Source organism: Lynx rufus, unplaced genomic scaffold (genome assembly GCF_022079265.1).
Source record: "Lynx rufus isolate CCGP_SWC_20201006 ecotype Redwood Valley unplaced genomic scaffold, mLynRuf1.p SCAF_52, whole genome shotgun sequence".
Lineage (NCBI taxonomy): Eukaryota > Metazoa > Chordata > Mammalia > Carnivora > Felidae > Lynx > Lynx rufus.
Window position 1 is genome coordinate 206,508 of NW_025814870.1, and position 20,714 is coordinate 227,221.

Here is a 20,714-nt window from a genome sequence, read left to right on the forward strand (position 1 = left end):
GCTGAGCAGGAGTTCTCATTACAACCGCCTGTGCTCAAGTGTTTGTCACAAAATAACCCAGATGTAGGCGATTCCCTGTGAGCTAGGTCAAGTTTGTTGTAGCTGAAAATGGCAATGGAGGCTATCTTCACATACGCAGCTTTCGAAATGTGTTCTGCATTTATATAGGATGTCATCATTTTCAATAAGTAAGAGAGAACTTGAGTGTGGTTCTTCCTTATAAGACTTTTATTAATGCCAGAAATGAAACAGTAAAAAACATAATGAATGTTTTAAGATCAACACGACTGTGGGTACAAGGAAGGTATTGACAGGGATGGAGACGGCCTTGGGAGGAGAAAGCCAGGCCTGAGGGGAGCCTTCTGTCTTGACTCAGATCTAAAGGCCACAGTTCAGCCTGTCCTTGCTCTAGGACATCGGCCTGCACAGGATGACTCTGTGCCTCTGAAGCCAAGCTGTGTCCTGGGCCTTGGGGCTCCTCCCCCACTTCTGCACTGCACAACCCCTGATCTGGAGGAATTTCCTAAAGAAATGAGATGGAAGAAAAACCAGGCAAAAAGGAACTGCAGAAAACAACGTGGGCTCAAATGTCCTGCTATCTCCTGGGAAGGTGTGCCCCGCACAGTGGACGCACATGCCACGTGTGCTTGACTCGGAATGGTACCTGCAATCATTTCTACTAAAAACAAAACAAAACAAAACAAAACAACGCTGAAACCTCAGACCCTGGTCAGAATCACAGCCCCATTACACACGGTTTATCCCAGCAGGAGAACAGGGTTTGGCCAGTAGCATTTTCATTCGTGGTGCTTTCTCAGGAGCACGTGCTTCTATCAGCTCAAAATTACCTGTACTTTGTGTCCCCGGGTCATGCGCTTTGGGGCAAGCATCCATTAGCAGTCTTATTGAAGCCGGACATAATCACACACATCCTGGAAAGGAGGGTGAGGTTGTCTTTTTTGTTAATGCCTCACTAATGGCTTCCAAACAAGTCACACCAGTCGTGTGTGTTGCTTCGTGCAGTCAACACTTCCCTGGAAATACTTTGTAGAAAGAGGTTTTGTGTGTGTGTGGCCAATCGGATGACATTTCACTACGGACATAATTTCCACTGTATCTGTGATCTATTCCAAGTCTGGTGTGGTTCTCGACACTTGCGCATACAATTTTGCTGCACCAGCCTCCTTTGTCGGGATCTAAAGACAGGTGCCCCACACACAAGGAAGTTACCATCTATGAGAACTGGCAGTCCAGCACCCTGGATTCTTGCCTGAGGCTCTGTGACTCTTTGCAAGTCACAGAGGGAAGAAGATGGCTCCTTACAGGCTCTGGCCTGTGTGTTGTGACACGGAGCTAGCCGCAGGGGGCGGGGGGGGGGGGGGCTTGCATTTCTCCATCTGGGCTCACTGAGGATTCTTATGTCATTGAAAGCATTCCACCATTTCCCCCCACCTTACTCCAGGAAGAAAATGAGGTCACCAGATCCTGTTGCTTTGAACATCAGAATTACTTCTACGGTCTGAAAAGCCCAGACTGGCATTACTTACCTTTGGGGCATTTTGGGCCCTAAAACCCCACAGCAGAGCCTACAACTTCCCTGACCGAGCCTGACTGCCATAGACCGGCCTGCCCCTGAAGCCTTCCTTCCGTGAGACGCAATGCCAGTCAGAATGGCGGACCTGTATCTGCTTCATTCCCGCTTGTTCCCATCTGTCTTCTGGCTACAGGCTCTCGGAAGAATCGGGAAGGGCCATTAAACACAACCCCACGCCCGACTGAGACCTTCACCTGTCCCCCCTGAACCCCAGTGCCCCATAAAGGAGGGAGTGACACGATGTCCTCACTACACAGTGGTGCCCTTTGCTCTCAGGACTTAGCCATCACTAAAGAAGAAGGGAGAAATTCGCCAGGAAATTTGAGAATGGAATTCATTGTTTAAAGTTTTTTCTGTTGCGTTTGTTTGTTTTCTGGTCACAACTATCACTCAAAAGCTGAGGGCTAGCATAGGACAGCCAAAGACAATTTGTGCCTTCCCTGAGGTGGCAAACAATTCTTCTGCCGCCCCCAGCCGGTTTGCGGGAAATACCGTGCAAGGGACCACATGATCCAAGAATGGCTTTCACAGTGACGGTCAGGAGGTATTGCTCAGGGTAACCACTGATTATGTTAGGGCCTCCCATTGGAACACCACACAAAGAAAAGCCAGCTTGGCATGCATACTTGTCAAGTAGGAACGGCACCTGTTCAAAATCCTATGAAAGGGAGGGGGGATGATGACTCATCTCGTGTCTGCACGTGTTTTTCACGTCCCCAAGGTTGGGCAAACTCCTAGATCTCATCAAAATCCTCAGAGGCAGTGGAAGATGGTGGAACGGGCCTGTGGGGGACCTCACCCTGGGCCTTGGCTCTGCGAGTGATCTCAGGCACACTGCTCCCTCTTCTGGCTGTCATTTGCTTCCAGGTGGGAGCAACGTTCTCTGCCAAGCCTCGCTTAGGAGGTTTTTGAGAAGGCATGAGACAACGCATGTGAAAACGTGCTGAGAGGCTGGCAGCAATGGAACACCCAGCCGCAGGCAGCTGTTCGGCCATGACACCCTTAGCGCCACTAGTGTCCTCTGACACTCTCACCACAGAGCCCAGGACTCACTGCCCCTCTCACTTGACCTGTCTTTCGCTAGGGACAGAAATGATTCGTCTGTTGGGGCCTTTGCAGTAAGGAATGCAAACTCTGCCACCACCTCTGGGTTTGATCTCCTCAACCATGTGTGCAGGGCCTGGGACAAGATGGTCTCCAGGAGCCTCTCCGCCAGGACGATTTATGATCCAATGGAAACACAGAAGAAAGGTCGGAATTTGCAAGCATTAGAGTCAAATGATTCTGTTTGGTAGCAATACTGGCTCGAATCTGTACTCCAAATGCTCCATTGGAGAGATTCTTAAAAGCTCTGGGAAAAATATTGTCCCAAGTCTTGCTTTTCTTGTTCCTACCATGCCTGAATGGAGTTTTCTACATGACAGTCCATGGCCGCCTCTTATGGGTATGGAGCCGACTCTAAGCATCTGGGAGGCTCTGGGCTCATGTGGTAGGAGAGGGACACAGCCGAGACGGGTGGGGTGGGGGTGGGGCCAGGAGACCACTTCTTCCTTCTCCCCATTCGGTGTAGATGAATAGATCCTCTCTCCCAAAGGTTCTGGCCGAGTCCGCGGAAGTGACATACTCTCTCTGATTCCTGGCCTGCATGGACCATCACTGCAACCCTGGCAAAAGACGCCCAGAGCAAGCCGCGGGCTTCCTTGCCCCACACATGGCCCAAGCACGTATCTCACGCTTTCGATTGCCTCTCATCCGTCCACTCCTGCTTCGTGCTCTGGAGGGCTTGTGTCTTCTGTTCATCTACTTGGACATAGTCCACTCTTTGCTCTTCTGAAAGGAAGAGTTTCTGAAGGGGAAGAACCAAACAGATTTTTATTACATCAAATTCAAAAAATTCAGGAAAATGCCAGCCCTTTGGTGGTAGATTGCGGGGTTAAATATCAGCTGCTCCTTCCTCCCAAGTCATTCCCTGCAGAATCTTTACACTTTGGGTACATGCTCGAATATCGCTCTTCCTGCACTCCCTCCTACTTCACCCCAGCTATCAGACTCGCTTTGACCAGCATCCTACGAGTGGAAGTGACGCGTGCCAATCCCGAAGGGACAAGAGGCAGCCTGTGATTCTGCCAGGAGGCCAGTGAGCGTCAGTCAGAGTCTCTTTCTCCCAGCGGGGCCCCGGATGGAGGATGTCCCACGAGCACCAGCAGGAAAGGCCACTAAGACCTGGGGCTTGACTGTCTTGATCGCACGGCCTACCAAAACCGACCGAGGCACCCCCTTCTGACCAGTTTTTCTGGAATAGGAGTTCAGGTTTGGGGAATGAAATTCAAGGTAAAGGCGAAGCAGGAGTTCGTTTGGCAAAAGGGAAAGAAAGTCTTCCAAACTTTTTTTCCCTGCACACACACACAAAGTGGAATCACACTGGCTACGCGGTTCGGCAAGTTGCTTGTCTCCCCAAACAACATACATTGTCAGGCACGGTTTAGATCACGACCGTCCTTTGCTCAAAAATATTTAGCTGTTTAGTACTTCCGATCCCCATTTTACAGACGAGAATACTATCCAGAGGAGGGGCTCCGGTTCCAACTGTCAGCTCTGGTCACCCCTCCCCAGAGTCCAACCAAACCGTGCTATTAACTCCCACCCTAAGCAGACCCCTCCTATGCCCACACACATCTGTACATTTAAGACTTTCCAAAGAGAATGTGCATGGCTGAATCATCAGAAAAATCTAAACAGAAAAGGAATCCCCTGGGAATCCTCAGACACCAAGTCCTTCCTACCTGCTGTATAGGGGCTGGTGACGCAGAATTGAAGTCCAGCGCTAAATAGTCCAGGCTGAATTTCTTTGTCCAGGTCAGAGCACCACTGCTTAGGGACTTGGCCGTCCTGCGATTCTGGAAAGCAACATCATGGGACTCAGGTTAAGGGTATCCAGCCGGGCTGCCCAAGGAAAGCGGGGCGAGTCCCGTCCCCACTTGAGCACTTGCCATCAGACCACAAGGTGGTCTGAGGACACCTGCATGGAGCCACCTGCATGTCTGAGTGAGAGCTACCATTTGAAATACAACACGGCCAATTCAGCCTTCACATGAAGCTACACCTTTGCTCACTACGGAGGGGTTGCCCAAAATCTCCCCCAAGAAGAGTCTGTCTTAAGGATCTGACAAGCCTACAATACCTTAGAGACTAAATCCAGAAAAGATCAAGCACACTTATTCAAGTCTAGTAAAGGCATCTCAGATGCATCTGAAGACACTTTATACAGATGCAAACGGTGTGACGTGTGCGACACACACCCGTGGACTCCCGGGCATCAGAAGCACCCGCTCCCCTTCTCGAACCAACTTCGCTCCCCACGAGCCACCAGGCACGAGACTGAATTTTTACCATCTCTTCCTCTTTAAATATGGTTTCATGAGTGTGTCAGTATCCTTCAATCTCACACTGTACTTTTGCCTGTTTTGAACCTTTGTCAGTAGAAACATATCGCAGGTATGTTTGGTGACTTCAGGGTCTGCTCCAGACTACATACTTCACATCCAGGCATGCTCACCCGCCAGCTTTCCTTCCTTCCTTCTCATTGGATAGATCATTCCATCATTGCATGACTCATTTAACCACCCCGCCTCCAACATACATTGGAGTTGCTTCCAGTTTGGGGGCTCTTACAAGCAATGCTGCCATGAGCACTTGTGTAACTGTGGAAGAGTTTCTAGAATGTGTCCCTGGGAATAGAATTGCTGGCTTGTAGGATGTGGGCATCTTCAACTTCACTATTGCCAAACTATTTTCCAAACAGGCTATTTTGTTATACCAACTCACGTACCTACTACTACTCCATCCTGGCCAATACTTGGTAATATCAGACTCCTTTAAAAAAAAGATTTGATTTCCAAGTAACCTTTACACCCAATGTGGGGCCTGAATTCACATCCCTGAGATCATGAGTTGCATGCCCCTTACCGAGTCAGCCGGGTGCCCCAATATCAGACGTTTTGTATTCCTGACCTGACCTGATCTGGGGAAAATGGTATCTTACCATGGTTTGATTTCCAATGCCCTTGATAATTAATGAATTGGCCACCTTTTCTTTTCTTAAGACTTTGTAAGATTATTTTGAGAGATAGAGAGATTAAGGGAGAGGCAGAAAGAGAGAGGGAGAGAGAGGATCTCAAGCAGGCTCCATCCAAGCTGTCAGCATAGGGTCCAACACGGGGCTCCAACCCATTAACTGTGAGATCATGACCTGAGCTGAAATCAAGAGTCAGATGCTAAACCGACTGAGCCCTCCAGGTGCCCTGGACACTTTTTCATGTGTTTAAGTGTCATCTATTTTCTTCTCTTCCATGAATTGTCTGTTCAGGTTTGTTTTGGTTTTGCTAATGTTTTCATTGATGTGCCTGCATTTTTCTAATTTTTCTCAATGCTTCCTCCTAGATCCTGGAGAGCAATCATTTGTAGGTCATGTGCATTACAAATAGCCTATCAGTCTATAGTTGTTCTTTCTTTCTTCTTATGGAATTTTTTTAAGGACGGGTAGTTCCTACTTTTTTTTTTTTAACATTTTTTAATTTATTTTGAGAGACAGAGCGCGAGTTGGGGAGGGGCAGAGAGAGAGGGAGACACAGAATCCAAAGCAGGCTCCAGGCTCCGAGCTGTCAGCACAGAGCCCAACGAGGGGCTCAAACCCTCAGACTGCGAGATCATGACCTGAGCCGAAGTCGGACACTTAACCGACTGAGCCACCCAGGTGCCCCGAGTAGTTTCCACTTTTAATGTAACACATCACTCTTTTCCCAAGTGGCTTCTTTTGTATTTTAAGGAACCCTTCCCGTGCTGAGGTCACAATGTGTTTCCCCATATTTTCTCCTAGAACTATAAAGTTTTGCCCTTCACACTTAAGAATCCAGCTCGACGTGATTCTAACATGTGGTGGTGAAACAGGGGTACAACCCACTCCTTTTCTGTAGCTTTTACCCAGTTGGAGAGCTGTCCTTTCTCCCACCACAACTTCTGTTCACAGATCAAGTTCCTGCATGTGAATTGAGGTTGGGTTCTACCAAACACCTGTTCTGCATCTAATGAGTTAATCACAGCAGTTTCTCCTTTCATATGTTAATGTTCCTGATTGACCTAATAGATTCTTTTGATTTACAGTTGTAATAGCTCATCTCTCAGAAAATATTAAGGAGGGCACTTGTGATGAACACTGGGTGGTGTATGGAAGTGTTGAATCCCTATATTGCACACCCAATACTAATAGAACACTCTATGTTAACTGAGTGGAATTAAAATTTAAAACTTTAAAAAAGAAGGCAATAATAGATTTTTAAAAAACATTTCCCCTTCTGGCATAGTTTGCTTCCTCCAATCCATTTTAGTCTCTGGCCTTCATGCTAGAGCCTTCCTGAAATGTCTGATGGAATCACTGACGGTCTGCTCATATTTAGGAGCGAAAGACCCTATGAAGGTCTGGTTGTCAATACTGTGGAACAGAGGGGCTGGGGAACAGGTTTAGGAATGATGGTCATATCCACTATGCATATTTAGCTAATCACCTTGTTTTTAGTACAGTGGTCTTGGTCAAATGCGTCTAATGTCCCCGCAGTGCAGAGAAACCTTGTTTTACTCTCTCTAGAGACTACACGTCACCCTTCCTATAGAGATGGGAAGTCCTAGTGGTCCACCTCCATGCAGTGAGGGAGGGGCATCTTGAGATTTACCTGCTGCTTAGGTGGACTTTGGACCACTACCCCTTCTTTTCCTTTCCCTTCAGCCTGACTTCCGGAAGTAGGTGCCACGGGCAACTCCTGAACCCTTTGGTATTCTGTGCCTTCCTTCTCCCAAATTAAAAAAAAGAAAAGAAGAAATGTAGTTCCATTTCAAATGTTGGATTCAATCATTTTGACCACGCATCCTGCAAAGAAGGGTATTTCATTTTTCGTAGAATTTGAGGAGTTGTTTCTAAAATTTTCATGGGAATAGAAAGGGCCAAAAATAGCCAAAGAAAACTTGAGGAAGGTAAACAAAGCAGGAGGACTTCTTTTCCTAGATATGGAGACTTATGAAGCTATAGTAACTAGCATAGTGTGGTAATTTCCAAAGATAGACACATAGACCAACGGAACAGAAGTGAGAGTCCATGAAAAGACCCACACACATATGGATACTTGATCTATGGCAAAGACGGCGCTGCAGAATAGTGGTAAATTATAGTAATTTTAAATATAATGGTGCCAGATCAATTAGAGAAACATACCAGGGGAAAATGAAACTTGACTCCTACCTCAAATCATACACGAAAGTTAATTCCAAGTTCATTGCAGACCGAACTGTGAAAGGTAAAACATATAAACCATCTGGCAAATAACTAAAATTCATCCAAGATTATGTAGATCATATTAATGGTCCTACAACTATTAAAGAAATTGAAGCCACCCAGATGGTTTCACTAATGAATTTATCAAAAAACTTAAGGAATCAATAGCACTAATTCTACACAATCTGTTCCAGAAAACAGCATTACCTTGATAACAAAACAAGACAAAGACACTATGAAAAACCTGCGAATCAATATCTATCATAAACATAGATACAAAATCCTCAACAAAACGTTAGCAAATCAAATCCAGCAACACATAAAAATAATAATACACCATGAGCAAACAGGAGTTATTCTGTGAATACAGACTGATTCAATATTCGAAAATAGATCAGTGTAGTCCACAATATTTACAATCTAAAGAAGAAAACTAAATGATCACATCAATGAATGTAGAAAAGCATTTGAGAATATCAGCATCCATTCATGATAAAAAAAAAAACAACTCTTAGAAAACTTAGAAAGTAGCTTCCTTAACCTAATAAAGACCATCGATAAAATACCCGCAGCTAAAATCAAACTCAATAGTGAGAGACTGAATGATTTCCTCCTGAAATGGAGACAAGGAGATTCATCTCACCACTCGTATTCCACATTGTACTTGACATCGTAGGCTAGTGATAAAGCAAGTAAAACAATGAAAGAGCCTACAGATTGGAAAGGAAGGAATAAAGCACTGTATTTACAGATGAGATGATCATGTAAACAGAAAACCCCAGGGAATCTAAAGAAAGTTAAAACCTCCTATTTTTGATAAGTGAATTTAACAAGGTCACAGGACACAGGCCAACACATCAAAAACAACATTTGTGTATACCACCAGTGAACAATTGGAAGCTGAAATTACAAAAATGCCATTTGCAATAGCTCCAAGAAGTGAGATACTTAGGTAGAAATCTGATAAAACATGGTAAGATCTACATGTGAAAATTATAAAGTTTTGAGGAAAGAAAATTTAAAAATCTGAATAAATGGGCAGATATGCCATATTCATGCATTAGAAGACTGAGTATAATATAGGTGTCAATTCTGCTCAAATTTATTCATAGATTTAACACAATTCTAATCAAAATCACATAAGGATATTTTGTTAGGTAAAGAAAAGCTTATTCTAATATTTATATGGAAAGGCAAAGGGAGCAGAATAACACAAAACATTTTAAGGCTTTTTTATTATTTTTTTCTTATTTTGAGAGAGAGAGAGAGTGTGTGTGCACGAGTGCAAGCAGGGGAGAGGGGCAGAGGGAGAGAGAGAGAATATTAAGTAGGCTCCATGCTCGGTGCAGAGCCCACCTCGGGGCTCAATCCCACAATCCTGGGATCAAGACCTGAGCTGAAATCAACAGTCTCACGCTCAACTGACTGAGTCACCCAGGCGCCCCACAAAAAAGACTTTTAAGCAAGAATGAGATTGGAGAAAATATGCTTCCCATTTTAAGAGTTACTGTAAGTCTTCTGTAATCAAGTCTGTGGTATAGACAAAATGATAGACACGTAAATCAGTGGAATAGAATATAAAGACTACAAAAATATGCCTGACCGAAGTTTTAAAAAAGTGCAAAGGCAATTCAATGAAGAAAAGATCATCCTGTCAACAAATAGTAGTGGAACATTTGGATATCTGTATGTAAAAAATCATCGTCAACACCATCTCATACCTCATACCTCAACATGGATCATAGACCATAATATAAAACCTAAAAACATAATGCTTTTAGAAGAAAACGTGAAAATCCTAATTACCTGGTAGGTTAGGCAATTATATTGTTCTTAGACATGATAACAATCCTTGAATGAAAAAAGTCAATAAATTAGGCTTAATCAACAGCCAGTAATGCCTCTCACACTGACCATAGCAACATTTTTCTAGATATGTCTCCTGAGGCAAGGGAAATAAAAGAAAAAATAAACTATTGGGACTACATCCAAACAAAAAGCTTCTGCACAGCAAAGGAAACAAAACTAAAAGGCAACCTATGGAATAGGAGAAGGTATTTGCAAATGGCATATCCAATAAAGGGTTAGTATCCAAAATATATAAAGAACATATACAACTCAACACCCAAAAAACAAATAACCCAATTTAAAAATGGGCAGAAGACATAACAGACATTTCTCTAAAGAAGACATCCAGATGGCTGACACACAAAAAGATGCTCAACATCACTCATCATCAGGGAAATGCAAATCAAAGCTGCAATGAGATATCACCTCACACCTGTTAGAATGGCTAAAATCAACAACACAAGAAACAACAAGTGTTGGCGAGGATGTGGAGAAAAAGGAACCCTCGTGCACTGTTGGTGGGAATGAAAACTGGTGCAACCACTCTGGAAAACAGTATGGAGGTTCCCGAAAAAGTGAAAAATAGAACTACCATATGATCCTGTAATTCCACTACTGGGCATTTACCCAAAGAATACAAAAACACTAGTTCAAAAAGATATATGCACTCCTATCTTTATTGCAACATTATTTACAATAGCAAACATATGGACGCAACCCAAGTGTCCATTGATAGGTGAACAGATAAAGAAAATGTGGTATACACATACAGTGGAATATTACTCAACCATCAAAATGAATGAAATCTTGCCATTTGTAATAACTTGGATGGAGCTAGAGAGTATTATGCTAAACGAAGTCAGTCAGTCACAAGACAAATAGCATATTATTTCCCTCATATGTGGAATTTTTTTTTTAATTTTTTTTTTCAACGTTTATTTATTTTTTTGGGACAGAGAGAGACAGAGCATGAACGGGGGAGGGGCAGAGAGAGAGGGAGACACAGAATCGGAAACAGGCTCCAGGCTCTGAGCCATCAGCCCAGAGCCCGACGCGGGGCTCGAACTCACGGATCGCGAGATCGTGACCTGGCTGAAGTCGGACGCTTAACCGACTGTGCCACCCAGGCGCCCCTCATATGTGGAATTTAAGAAACATAACAAATGAACAAAGGAAAAAAAGAAAGAGGCAAACCAAGAAACAAACTCCTAACTATAGAGAAGAATCTGATGGGAGGAGGAGCCAAGATGGTGGAACAACACGGAAGATTTTTGTGTGTCTCGCGTCCATGAAATACAGCCAGACCAACACTAAACCATCCTGCACACCTAGAAAACTGATCTGATTATTAACACAACAATCTGCACAACCTGAACCACAGAATTCAGCAGGTATACGGCACAGAGAGGTGAACTTGGGGAGAAGTGGAGGTGGGCAAGGAGGTGCTTTTGCGGGCGGAGAGAGGATGGAGACGGGGCGGGGGGAGAATACGGGAAAAGCACCCCTCCTCAAAAGCAGCTGGAGAGGAAGTGGAAACTTGGAAATAACTGCAGGGACTAAACTAAAAAGGGAGAAAGGAGAGGGTTTAATTTCCATTAAGACTGCAAACAAGGGGAGCACAAAGGCTGCAACTCCACAGCTCAATACCTGGCGGTGCTCTGGTGGGAAGGGCGCATCCCCAGGAACAGAGTGGGGTCCGGGAGGTTCTCGGGCCACATGGGGAAGAGCAGTTCCGCTGTTGGAAGGACATTTGGTGGAGACTGTTGAAGCCACCTGGTCCCAGCAGACCCCAGAAAACGGCCACATTCGCTGGTGCTGGGGCAAGGTTAAGGGCGAAGCCTGGTGCCAGATGTGTGTTGTGATTTTCCATAATCCCTGAAACGCTGCTGCTACACTATCTCACGAACTTTCTCTGGGGCGGGCTGACACCTGGCCCCAGTCTCAGGGCACTGGCAGCAGCAGGGTCCAGCGGGCGTTCCAGGGTGCAGACGACATTCGGCCACTGCTCATTCGGCCATTGCTCGGTGGGACCCTCCAGCAGAGGGGCCGAACGGGTCAAAGCCGCAGTCCTTTGGAAGTAAGGGGCCGGGGAAAACAGCCCCATCTGAGACAAAACTCGGGAGAGAGGTACTGCCTGGGGCTTGGTCACGGAGAGTGAAAAAGCGGGGAGTGGACGAGAGCTGAAGACAGGACCGGAGCACGATTGCTGATCCGGGAGAACAGAGCTCCGACACTAGAGACCGGGTAGCTGGGTGAAGCCATTTTCACCGCTCCCACGCATGCGCTTAAGCACCTACCAGCGCCGCAACACTCCACGCCAGTAGGCTAGCAGCACCATCTAGTGGATAGGGGAGCCATTACACTGAGCCCCACCCAACTGGGCCAACCTGGCTCTTCAAGAACACAAGTCTCACCGCCTACTTAGTTTATGGACTATAAAGTGCTACATAGTCTGACTTCTAGGGCAAAACAAAGTAATTTCAGTCCTATTTCAATCTGTTAGCAGGTCGATCTATTCAGTTTTCTTTCTTCCTTTTTCTTCACTTTTCTTTTTTTTTGAATACAGAAAGAAAAAAATTCATTTTTATTTACAATTTTTATTAAAAATATTTTTCTTCATTTTTTACTATATTTTTTACTTGTATTTAAATTTTTTCAAATTCTATTTTACTTCCATCATTTTTAGTCTATCTCAGTGTATTCATTTTTTCAAATTTTCAATTTCCTTTTTTCTTTTTTTTCGTTTCTTTTCTTGAATGCAGAAAGAGAAAACCTTCATTTTTACTTTCAATTTACATTAAAAATATTTTTCTTTATTTTTTTTACTATACTTTTTGCTTTTCTGTAAACTTTTTCAAATTCTATTTTACTTCTATCATTTATTTTAGTCTACTACAGTGTATTCAGTTTTTCAAATTTTCAAACGATTTCCTTTTTTTTCTTTTTCATTTCTTTTCTTTTTCTTGAATACAGAAAGAGAAAAAATTCATTTTTACTTTTGATTTTTATTAAAAATATTTTAATTTTTTTCTACTATATTCTTTACTTTTGTGTAAATTTTTTCAAATTCTATTTTACTCCCATCATCTCATTTTAGTCTACTTTAGTGTATTCATTTTTTCAAATTCTCAAACGATTTCCTTCCCCACCCATTTTTTTCTCTAATCTGTCAAACCACTTTCAACCTCCAGACCAAAACACACCTAGGATCTAGCATCATTTATTCGATTTTTTGTGTGTGTTTAATTTTTTAATTTTAATATTTTTAAAATTTTTCTACCTCATTAATTCCTTTTCTCCCTTCAAAATGACAAAACAAAGGAATTAACCCCAAAAGAAAGAGCATGAAGAAACGACAGCCAGGGATTTAACCAACACAGACACAAGCAAGATGTCTGAACCAGAATTTAGAATCAGGATGATAAGAATACTAGCTGGAGTCGAAAATAGATTAGAATCCCTTCCTGCAGAGATAAAAGAAGTAAAAAATAGAATGAAATTAAAAATGCTATAACTGAGCTGCAATCATGGATGGATGCAGTGGCGGCAAGGATGCATGAGGCAGAACAGAGAATCAGCGATATAGAAGACAAACTCATAGAGAATAAGGAGGCAGAAAAGAAGAGGGAGATTAAATCCAAAGAGCAGGATACAAGAATTAGTGAAATCAGTGACTCATTAAAAAGGAACAACATCAGAATCATAGGGGTCCCAGAAGACGAAGAGAAAGAAATAGGGGTAGAAGGGTTACGTGAGAAAATCACAGCAGAAAACTTTCCTAACCTGGGGAAAGACACAGACATCAAAATCCAGGAAGCACAGAGGACCCCCATTAGATTTAACAAAAACTGACCATTAACAAGGCATATCATAGTCAAATTCACAAAATTCTCAGGCAAGGAGAGAATCATGAAAGCAGCAAAGGAAAAAAAGTCCCTAACCTACAAGGGAAGACAGATCAGGTTTGCAGCAGACCTATCCACAGAAACTTGGCAGGCCAGAAAGGAGTGGTAGGATATATCCAATGTGCTGAATCAGAAAAATATGCAGCCAAGAATTCTTTATCCAGCAAGGCTGTCATTCAAAATAGAAGGAGACATAATAAATAAGTTTCCCAAACAAAAATTAAAGGAGTTTGTGACCACTAAACCAGCCCTGCAAGAAATTTTAAGGGGGACTCTCTGAGGGGAAAAAAGATTAAATAAATATATTTATATTTATATATATATATATATATACACACACACACACACACACACACACATATATACATATATATGTATACATATATATACATATGTATACATATACATGTATATATGTATATGTATATGTATATGTATATGTATATGTATATACATATAAAACCAAAAGCAACAATGATTAGAAAGGACCAGAGAATACCACCAGAAACTCCAACACTGCAAGCATCATAATGGCAATAAATTCATATCTTTCAGTACTCACTCTAAGAGTCAATGGACTCAATTCTCCAATCAAAAGACATACGGTAACAGAATGGATAAGAAAACAAGATCCATCTATATGCTGTTTACAAGAGACCCATTTTAGACCTAAAGACACTTTCAGATTGAAAGTAAGGGGATAGAGAACCATCTATCATGCTAATGGTCAACAAAAGAAAGCCAGAGTAGCCATACTTATATCAGACAATCTAGACTTTAAAATAAAGACTATTATCAAGAGATGCAGAAGGGCATTATATCTTAATCAAGGGGCCTATAGACCAAGAAGACCTAACAATTGTAAACATTTATGTGCCAAATGTGGGAACACCCAAAAATATAAATCAATTAATCATAAACATAAAGAAACTCATTGATAGTAATACCGTAATAGTAGGAGACTTCAACACCCACTCACAACAATGGACAGATCATCTAATCAAAAAATCAGCAAGGAAACAATGGCTTTGAATGACACACTGGACCAGATGGACTTAACAGATATATTGAGAACACTTCATCCGAAAGCAACAGAATATACATTCTTCTCCAGTGCACGTGAAACGTTCTCCAGAATAGACCATATACTGGGACACAAATCAGCCCTAAGTAAGTACAAAAAGATTGAGATCATATCGTGCATATTTTCAGACCACAACGCTATGAAACTCAAAACCAACCACAAGAAAAAATTTGGAAAGGTAACAAATACTTGGAGACTGAAGAACATCCTACTAAAGAATGAATGGGCTAACCAAGAAGTTAAAGAGGTAATTAAAAAGTATATGGAAGTCAATGAAAATGATAACACCACAACCCAAAACCTCTGGGACGCAGCAAAGGCAGTCATAAGAGGGAAGTATACAGCAATCCAGGCCTTCCTAAAGAAGGAAGCAAGGTCTCAGATACACAGCCTAACCTTACGCCTTAAGGAGCTGGAAAAAGAACAGCAAATAAAACCCAAAACCAGAAGAAGACAGGAAATAATAAAGATTAGAGCAGAAATTAATGCTATCGAAACCAAAAAAACAGTAGAACAGATCAATGAAACCAGAAGCTGGTTCTTTGAAAGAATTAACAAAATTGATAAACCACTGGCCAGTTTGATCAAGAAGAAAAACGAAAGGACCAAAATAAATAAAATCAAGAATGAGAGAGATCACAACCAACATAGCAGAAATAAAAACAATAATAAGAGAATATTATGTGCAATTATATGCCAACAAAATGGGCAATCTGGAAGAAATGGACAAATTCCTAGAAACATGTACACTACCAAAACTGAAACAGGAAGAAATAGAAAATTTGAACAGACCCATAACCAGTAAGGAAATCGAATGAGTAATCAACAATGTGCCAAAAACCAAGAGTCCAGGGCCAGATGGCTTTCCAGGGGAATTCTACCAAACATTTAAGGAAGAGTTAATACCACTTCATACCCAGCAGGATGCCCAAAACTGGAAACAAACAAACATGGAAAATAACAAGTACTGGTGAGGACGTAGAGAAATCAGAACCTTTTGCATTGCTGATGGAAATAACCAATGGTTTGGTTGCTGTGGAAAACAGTTTGGTGGTTCCTCAAAGAGTTAAAGGTAAGTTACCATAGGATGCAACAATTCCCCCTCTAGGTATATATCCAAAAGAATTGAAAGCAAAGACTCAGATACTTGTACCCTAATGTTCACACCAGCAGTAATAGCCCAAAGGTAGAAACAACCCAAATGTCCATCAGCAGATGAATGGATAAACACACTGTGGTCTCTCTATACAATGGAGTATTCGCCCTAAAAAAGGAATGAGGGGCACCTGGGTGGTTCAGTCAGTTAAGTGTCCGACTCTTGATTTCTTGATTTCAACTGAAGTCACAATCTCATGGTTTGTGAGTTCGAGCCCCATGTTGGGCTCTGCGCTGACAGCTCAGAGCCTGCTTGGGATTCTCTATCCATCTCTCTCTCTGCCCCTCCTCTGCTTGCTCGTTCTCCCTCAAACTAAATAAACAAACTTAAAACAATTTTTAGGGGTGCCTGGGTGACTCAGTCGGTTAAGCGCCCAACTTCGGCTCAGGTCATGCTCTCACGGTGCATGGGTTCGAGCCCCACGTCAGGCTCTGTGCTGACAGCTCAGAGCCTGGATCCTGCTTTGAATTCTGTGTCTCCCTCTCTCTGCCCTTCCCTACTCATGCTCGGTCTCTGTGTCTCTCAAAAATAAACATTGAAAACAAAATTCTTTTAAAACAATTTTTAAAAAAGGAATGAAATTCTGATACATGCTACAATAGGGATGAAACCTGAAGACACAGATAAATGAAAGAAGGCAGACACAAAAGAACAACCATCGTATGATTGCACTTCTATGAGGCACCTAGAAGAGGCAAATCCACAAAGACAGAAAGTAGAACAGAGGTTACCAGAGGCTTTGTAGACAGGGATTAGGGAGTTAATGTTTAATGGGTACAGAGATTCTGTGTGGGATGATGCAGAAGTTCTGGAAACATTGTTTAATGGGTACAGAGATTCTGTTTGGGATGATGAAAAAGTTCTGGAAACAGATAGCGGTGATGGTTGCACAACATTGTGAACATAGCTTAACGCTGCTGAATTCTACATCTAAAAGTGGTTAAAATGGTAAATTTTATGTGAATGTATATTTTAGCATAGTAAAAAAAAATCAAAAAACAACATTTGTAAAAGAATTTTTGTGTAGCGTCTGGCTGGCTCAGTGGGTAGAGCATGCAACGCTTGATCTCGGGGTCGTGAATTCAAGCCCCATGTTGGGCATGGAGGTTACTTTAAAAAAAAGAATGTTTACAACAATTCTATTCATAAATGTCAAAAACCTTGAAACTGTCCAATGTCCTTCAATGGGTAAGTAGATAAAGTGGGGCACATCCATATGCTTGAGTACTACGCAGCAATAAAACAGAAAGAACTCCTGACACACGTTATGATTTGGGTGAATCTCAAAGACATTATGCTGAGTGAAGGAAACCAGTCTCAAAAGATGGCGTACTATATGATTCAGCTTCTGTGGCATCCTTCGAGAGACAAAACTAGAGTGATGAAGAACACATCAGTCGTTGCCAGAGATTAGGGTTGTGGGAGGGTGTGACTATACAGAGGGAGCATGACAGAGTATCTTGAGGTTGCCCTGTGTCCTGATCGTGGCAGTGGTTACATATATGTTGAATATATATGTTAATATCCATATATATAAAAATTATAGAACATGTGTTAAAATTCATATTTTATGACTTTATATATAACATATATTTGTTATCTATTCATATTTTATTAATTTATATGACATATAACACATATTAAAATTCATAAAACTGAACACTGAGAGAAAGTCAATGCCACTGTAAGATAATCTAAAACTAAAAGTCTTGGGGCGCCTGGGTGGCGCAGTTGGTTAAGCGTCCGACTTCAGCCAGGTCACGATCTCGCGGTCCGTGAGTTCGGGCCCCGCGTCAGGCTCTGGGCTGATGGCTCAGAGCCTGGAGCCTGTTTCTGATTCTGTGTCTCCCTCTCTCTCTGCCCCTCCCCCGTTCATGCTCTGTCTCTCTCTGTCCCAAAAATAAATAAACGTTGAAAAAAAAATTAAAAAAAAAAATAAAATAAAACTAAAAGTCTTGTAAGTCCATAATGAAACATTTGATGTGAGATTTAGGAGTCTATAATTCTACTATAAAAAGCCTTACGGGGGGGTCTGGGTGGCTCAATTGGTTAAGCATGGACTCTTGATCTCAGCTCAGCTCCTGATCTCACGGTTCATGGCTTCAAGCCCCGCATTGGCCTCTGCGCTGATGGCGCAGAGCCTGCTTGGGATTCTCTCTCTCCCTTGCTCTCTGCCCCTCCCTTGCTTGTGCTCTCTCTCTCAAAAAAAGAAAAAAAAAAGCCTTACAAAACTATTGAAATTAAAGAATTTGAAAAACCTGTAAAAAAGAGATCACCTAAGTTGACATTAGGTTAATTCTTGTAAGTTTTCTATAATTTCACAAACATTTAAAGAGACTAACAAAGGATGCACAATGTTAATAAAACAAACTTTGTATTTCAGCCCCTGATGTAAATTTTTACATTCAGATCAGAACTTGTTCTCAAAGAGAAAAAAATGAACACATACGATTATGTGCAAAATCAAAATCAAACCCTAGGAGTCCTGTAGAACTGTTATGTGGAAGAAGTGAAATAATGCAAATCAAAGTCATCTGAAATTATGGTCTTACCGCAGCTGAAGAAGCACGATGGAATGGGGTGGGAAGGGTCTGAAACATACCGATGTGGTGCCTCCCCACGGCCACCTCCCTCGGCAGCTGTTCTGGGCTCTTCATTACAGTGTCATACTGCCTAGTAATGCCCAGACAGTCACTAAGTAACGATCATAAACTCAGGCAAGCAAGGGTCGTAAATGAAACACTGTTCTTTGTCATAACCTCAAAGATCGGGGATGAACTGGTGTCTGGAATGGCTCTGCGCTTGCTTCTATGAGGTTATAGATTCACTTCCCTTTTCTGTTCTCTGGAGACAGAGCACAGCTGGTCAGTATCCTTTAGAAGAGTGTTTTCTTCTACAAGTTTCCCAAGGGCCATTACTAAGTGTGAAAAACATTGGGAAGACCACAGCAGATTTGTATATGAGTCACTTTCCATCTGCATATGGTTAAGTGAACTTAACAGCACAAGTTTTATCAAATAGAAAGGCAAAATGAAGCATTTAATTACTTCTTCCCTGGAGATTATGGTTCTTAGATTTTTACTTCCTATTAACCTCATGCATAGGAGGGCCGGAACTGTCTTCTCAAAAGTACATATAGTCACGGTGCCCTGAACATTGTTTTTCTAAGATCTCTTTTCACTATTTCACAGGCCTCACGGAGACCCTCTCTGGCTCACGTGCCTCCTGATAGAAGTAACAACAGAGGGCAAGAGGGAGAGATGAGTGAATGAATGAATGAATGAATGAAAGGACAGAGATGGCAGGTCTCCGTCTACTCAGGTCTACACAAAGACCCTATAATCTGAGTCTCCAGAGACTAAGACACATTCACAGTCCAGGACACTGTACTTCCTCCCAATGGGACTCTGATTCATCTTTCAGAAATATTCAGAGGCAATCGGGGCCAGGCCACCAGGGGTCTGCTAGAAAGGAATACACAGGTGAGTTTCCACAGCTTAGACTCTGAACATCCAGAGAGGTACAAAGTCATTAGATCAGGGGCGCCTGGGGGGCTCAGTCAGTTGAGTGTCCGACTTCGGCTCATGTCATGATCTCACGGTTTGTGGATTCGAGCCCCGCGTCGGGCTCTGTGCTGACAGCTCAGAGCCTGGAGCCTGCTTCGGATTCTGTGTCTCCCTCTCTCTCTGCCCCTCCCTGGCTTGAGCTCTGTCTGTCTCTCTCTCAAAAATAAATAAACATTAAAACATTTTTTAACAAAGTCATTGATATCAAATTGGATATCACAGTCTTGCTGACATTTCCATCTTCCCATTACACGTGCCCCAACCCTGGATACCCTTGAAGTACCGTGGCCTCGAAATGGTATGAGGAGCTGACTATCGCAGGGAAGAAAACCAGCCCCAACTGATTTGTTGCCAGTAACCTGGGATTACATTCAAGTGATTGGTTTAAGATTGCATGGGGCTTTCTGAAGTACGTGTTTCCTTTATAATGAACTCGTAAGAATACAGATTGGGGTGAAACATATGAAGAGTGTGAAACAGAGGATTACCATGTGGATGTAGCTTTCTTCCTCTTCTCTGGAAACAGAATTGGCAAAAAATCTTGCAGAATTAATACCATTTCTTTCTGGAGAGAGAAATCTGGTTCGATTGCTAAGAACAAAAATATAGACGAGGTCAAAGCAATGTCTTACAGCTGCTCTGAAAGCCAGCCAGGAACTGACGAGGTCCCCGCGGCATTTGCAGCCCCGCCCCCCTTCCAGATACAATTTCCTTCTGGCCACAGCAGTCCCTGAAGCAGAAGAGACTGCCCAGGTTCTGTCCCATGCTGGGGCAAATGGCTCCCAACTCTCAAGGGGCACAGGTCACGAGCTTTCTAGAAACAGACCAAGGCATCATATCACTTAGGGAAAAAAAAAAAAACACAAACAAAAATAACATGCTCCTTTGTGATTCTCTTGCTTCCCTTCAGAGTAGCCAGCAAAAGTAATGACCTGTGGGCATCCCTCTGATGGAATCAGAACAAGACTGCAAATTAATTTTCACTCTCCTCCCGAGTCAGAAACACAGGCTGTGTCTCTGTGCATCATGACTGGAAAGAGAGCTCACTGCAGAGTTCTGCCTTGCTAAGTGATTGTATCCTGTGGCATTCAGAGTGAACCGGGAACCTCTCGGGCCAGGCTCCAGACTCTGAAAATACAACTTCTAACAGATGAGATGAGAGAGTGCAGATACATACATTTTGGGCTTTGTCTGCCAGGTCCGTGAACCATCTCTCTCTCTCTGAGAACTCCCTTCTCC

General features: G+C 42.7%; 1 protein-coding gene across 3 annotated transcripts in view; it reads right to left on the reverse strand.

The window, feature by feature from the left end:
* Positions 1–205: 205 nt before the first annotated feature.
* The window catches only part of GAB3 (GRB2 associated binding protein 3), a 79,079-nt gene continuing 58,570 nt past the window's right edge, over positions 206–20,714 (reverse strand). For all 3 annotated transcript variants that reach the window (XM_047100697.1, XM_047100698.1, XM_047100696.1), the window contains exons 8-10: positions 19,964–20,066; positions 4,378–4,491; positions 206–3,440 (exon numbers count right to left, since the gene is read on the reverse strand). In XM_047100697.1, the coding sequence (XP_046956653.1) occupies positions 3,324–3,440; positions 4,378–4,491; positions 19,964–20,066 (334 nt within the window). In that variant the 3' untranslated portion in view covers positions 206–3,323. The remainder of the gene's footprint in view (positions 3,441–4,377; positions 4,492–19,963; positions 20,067–20,714) is intronic.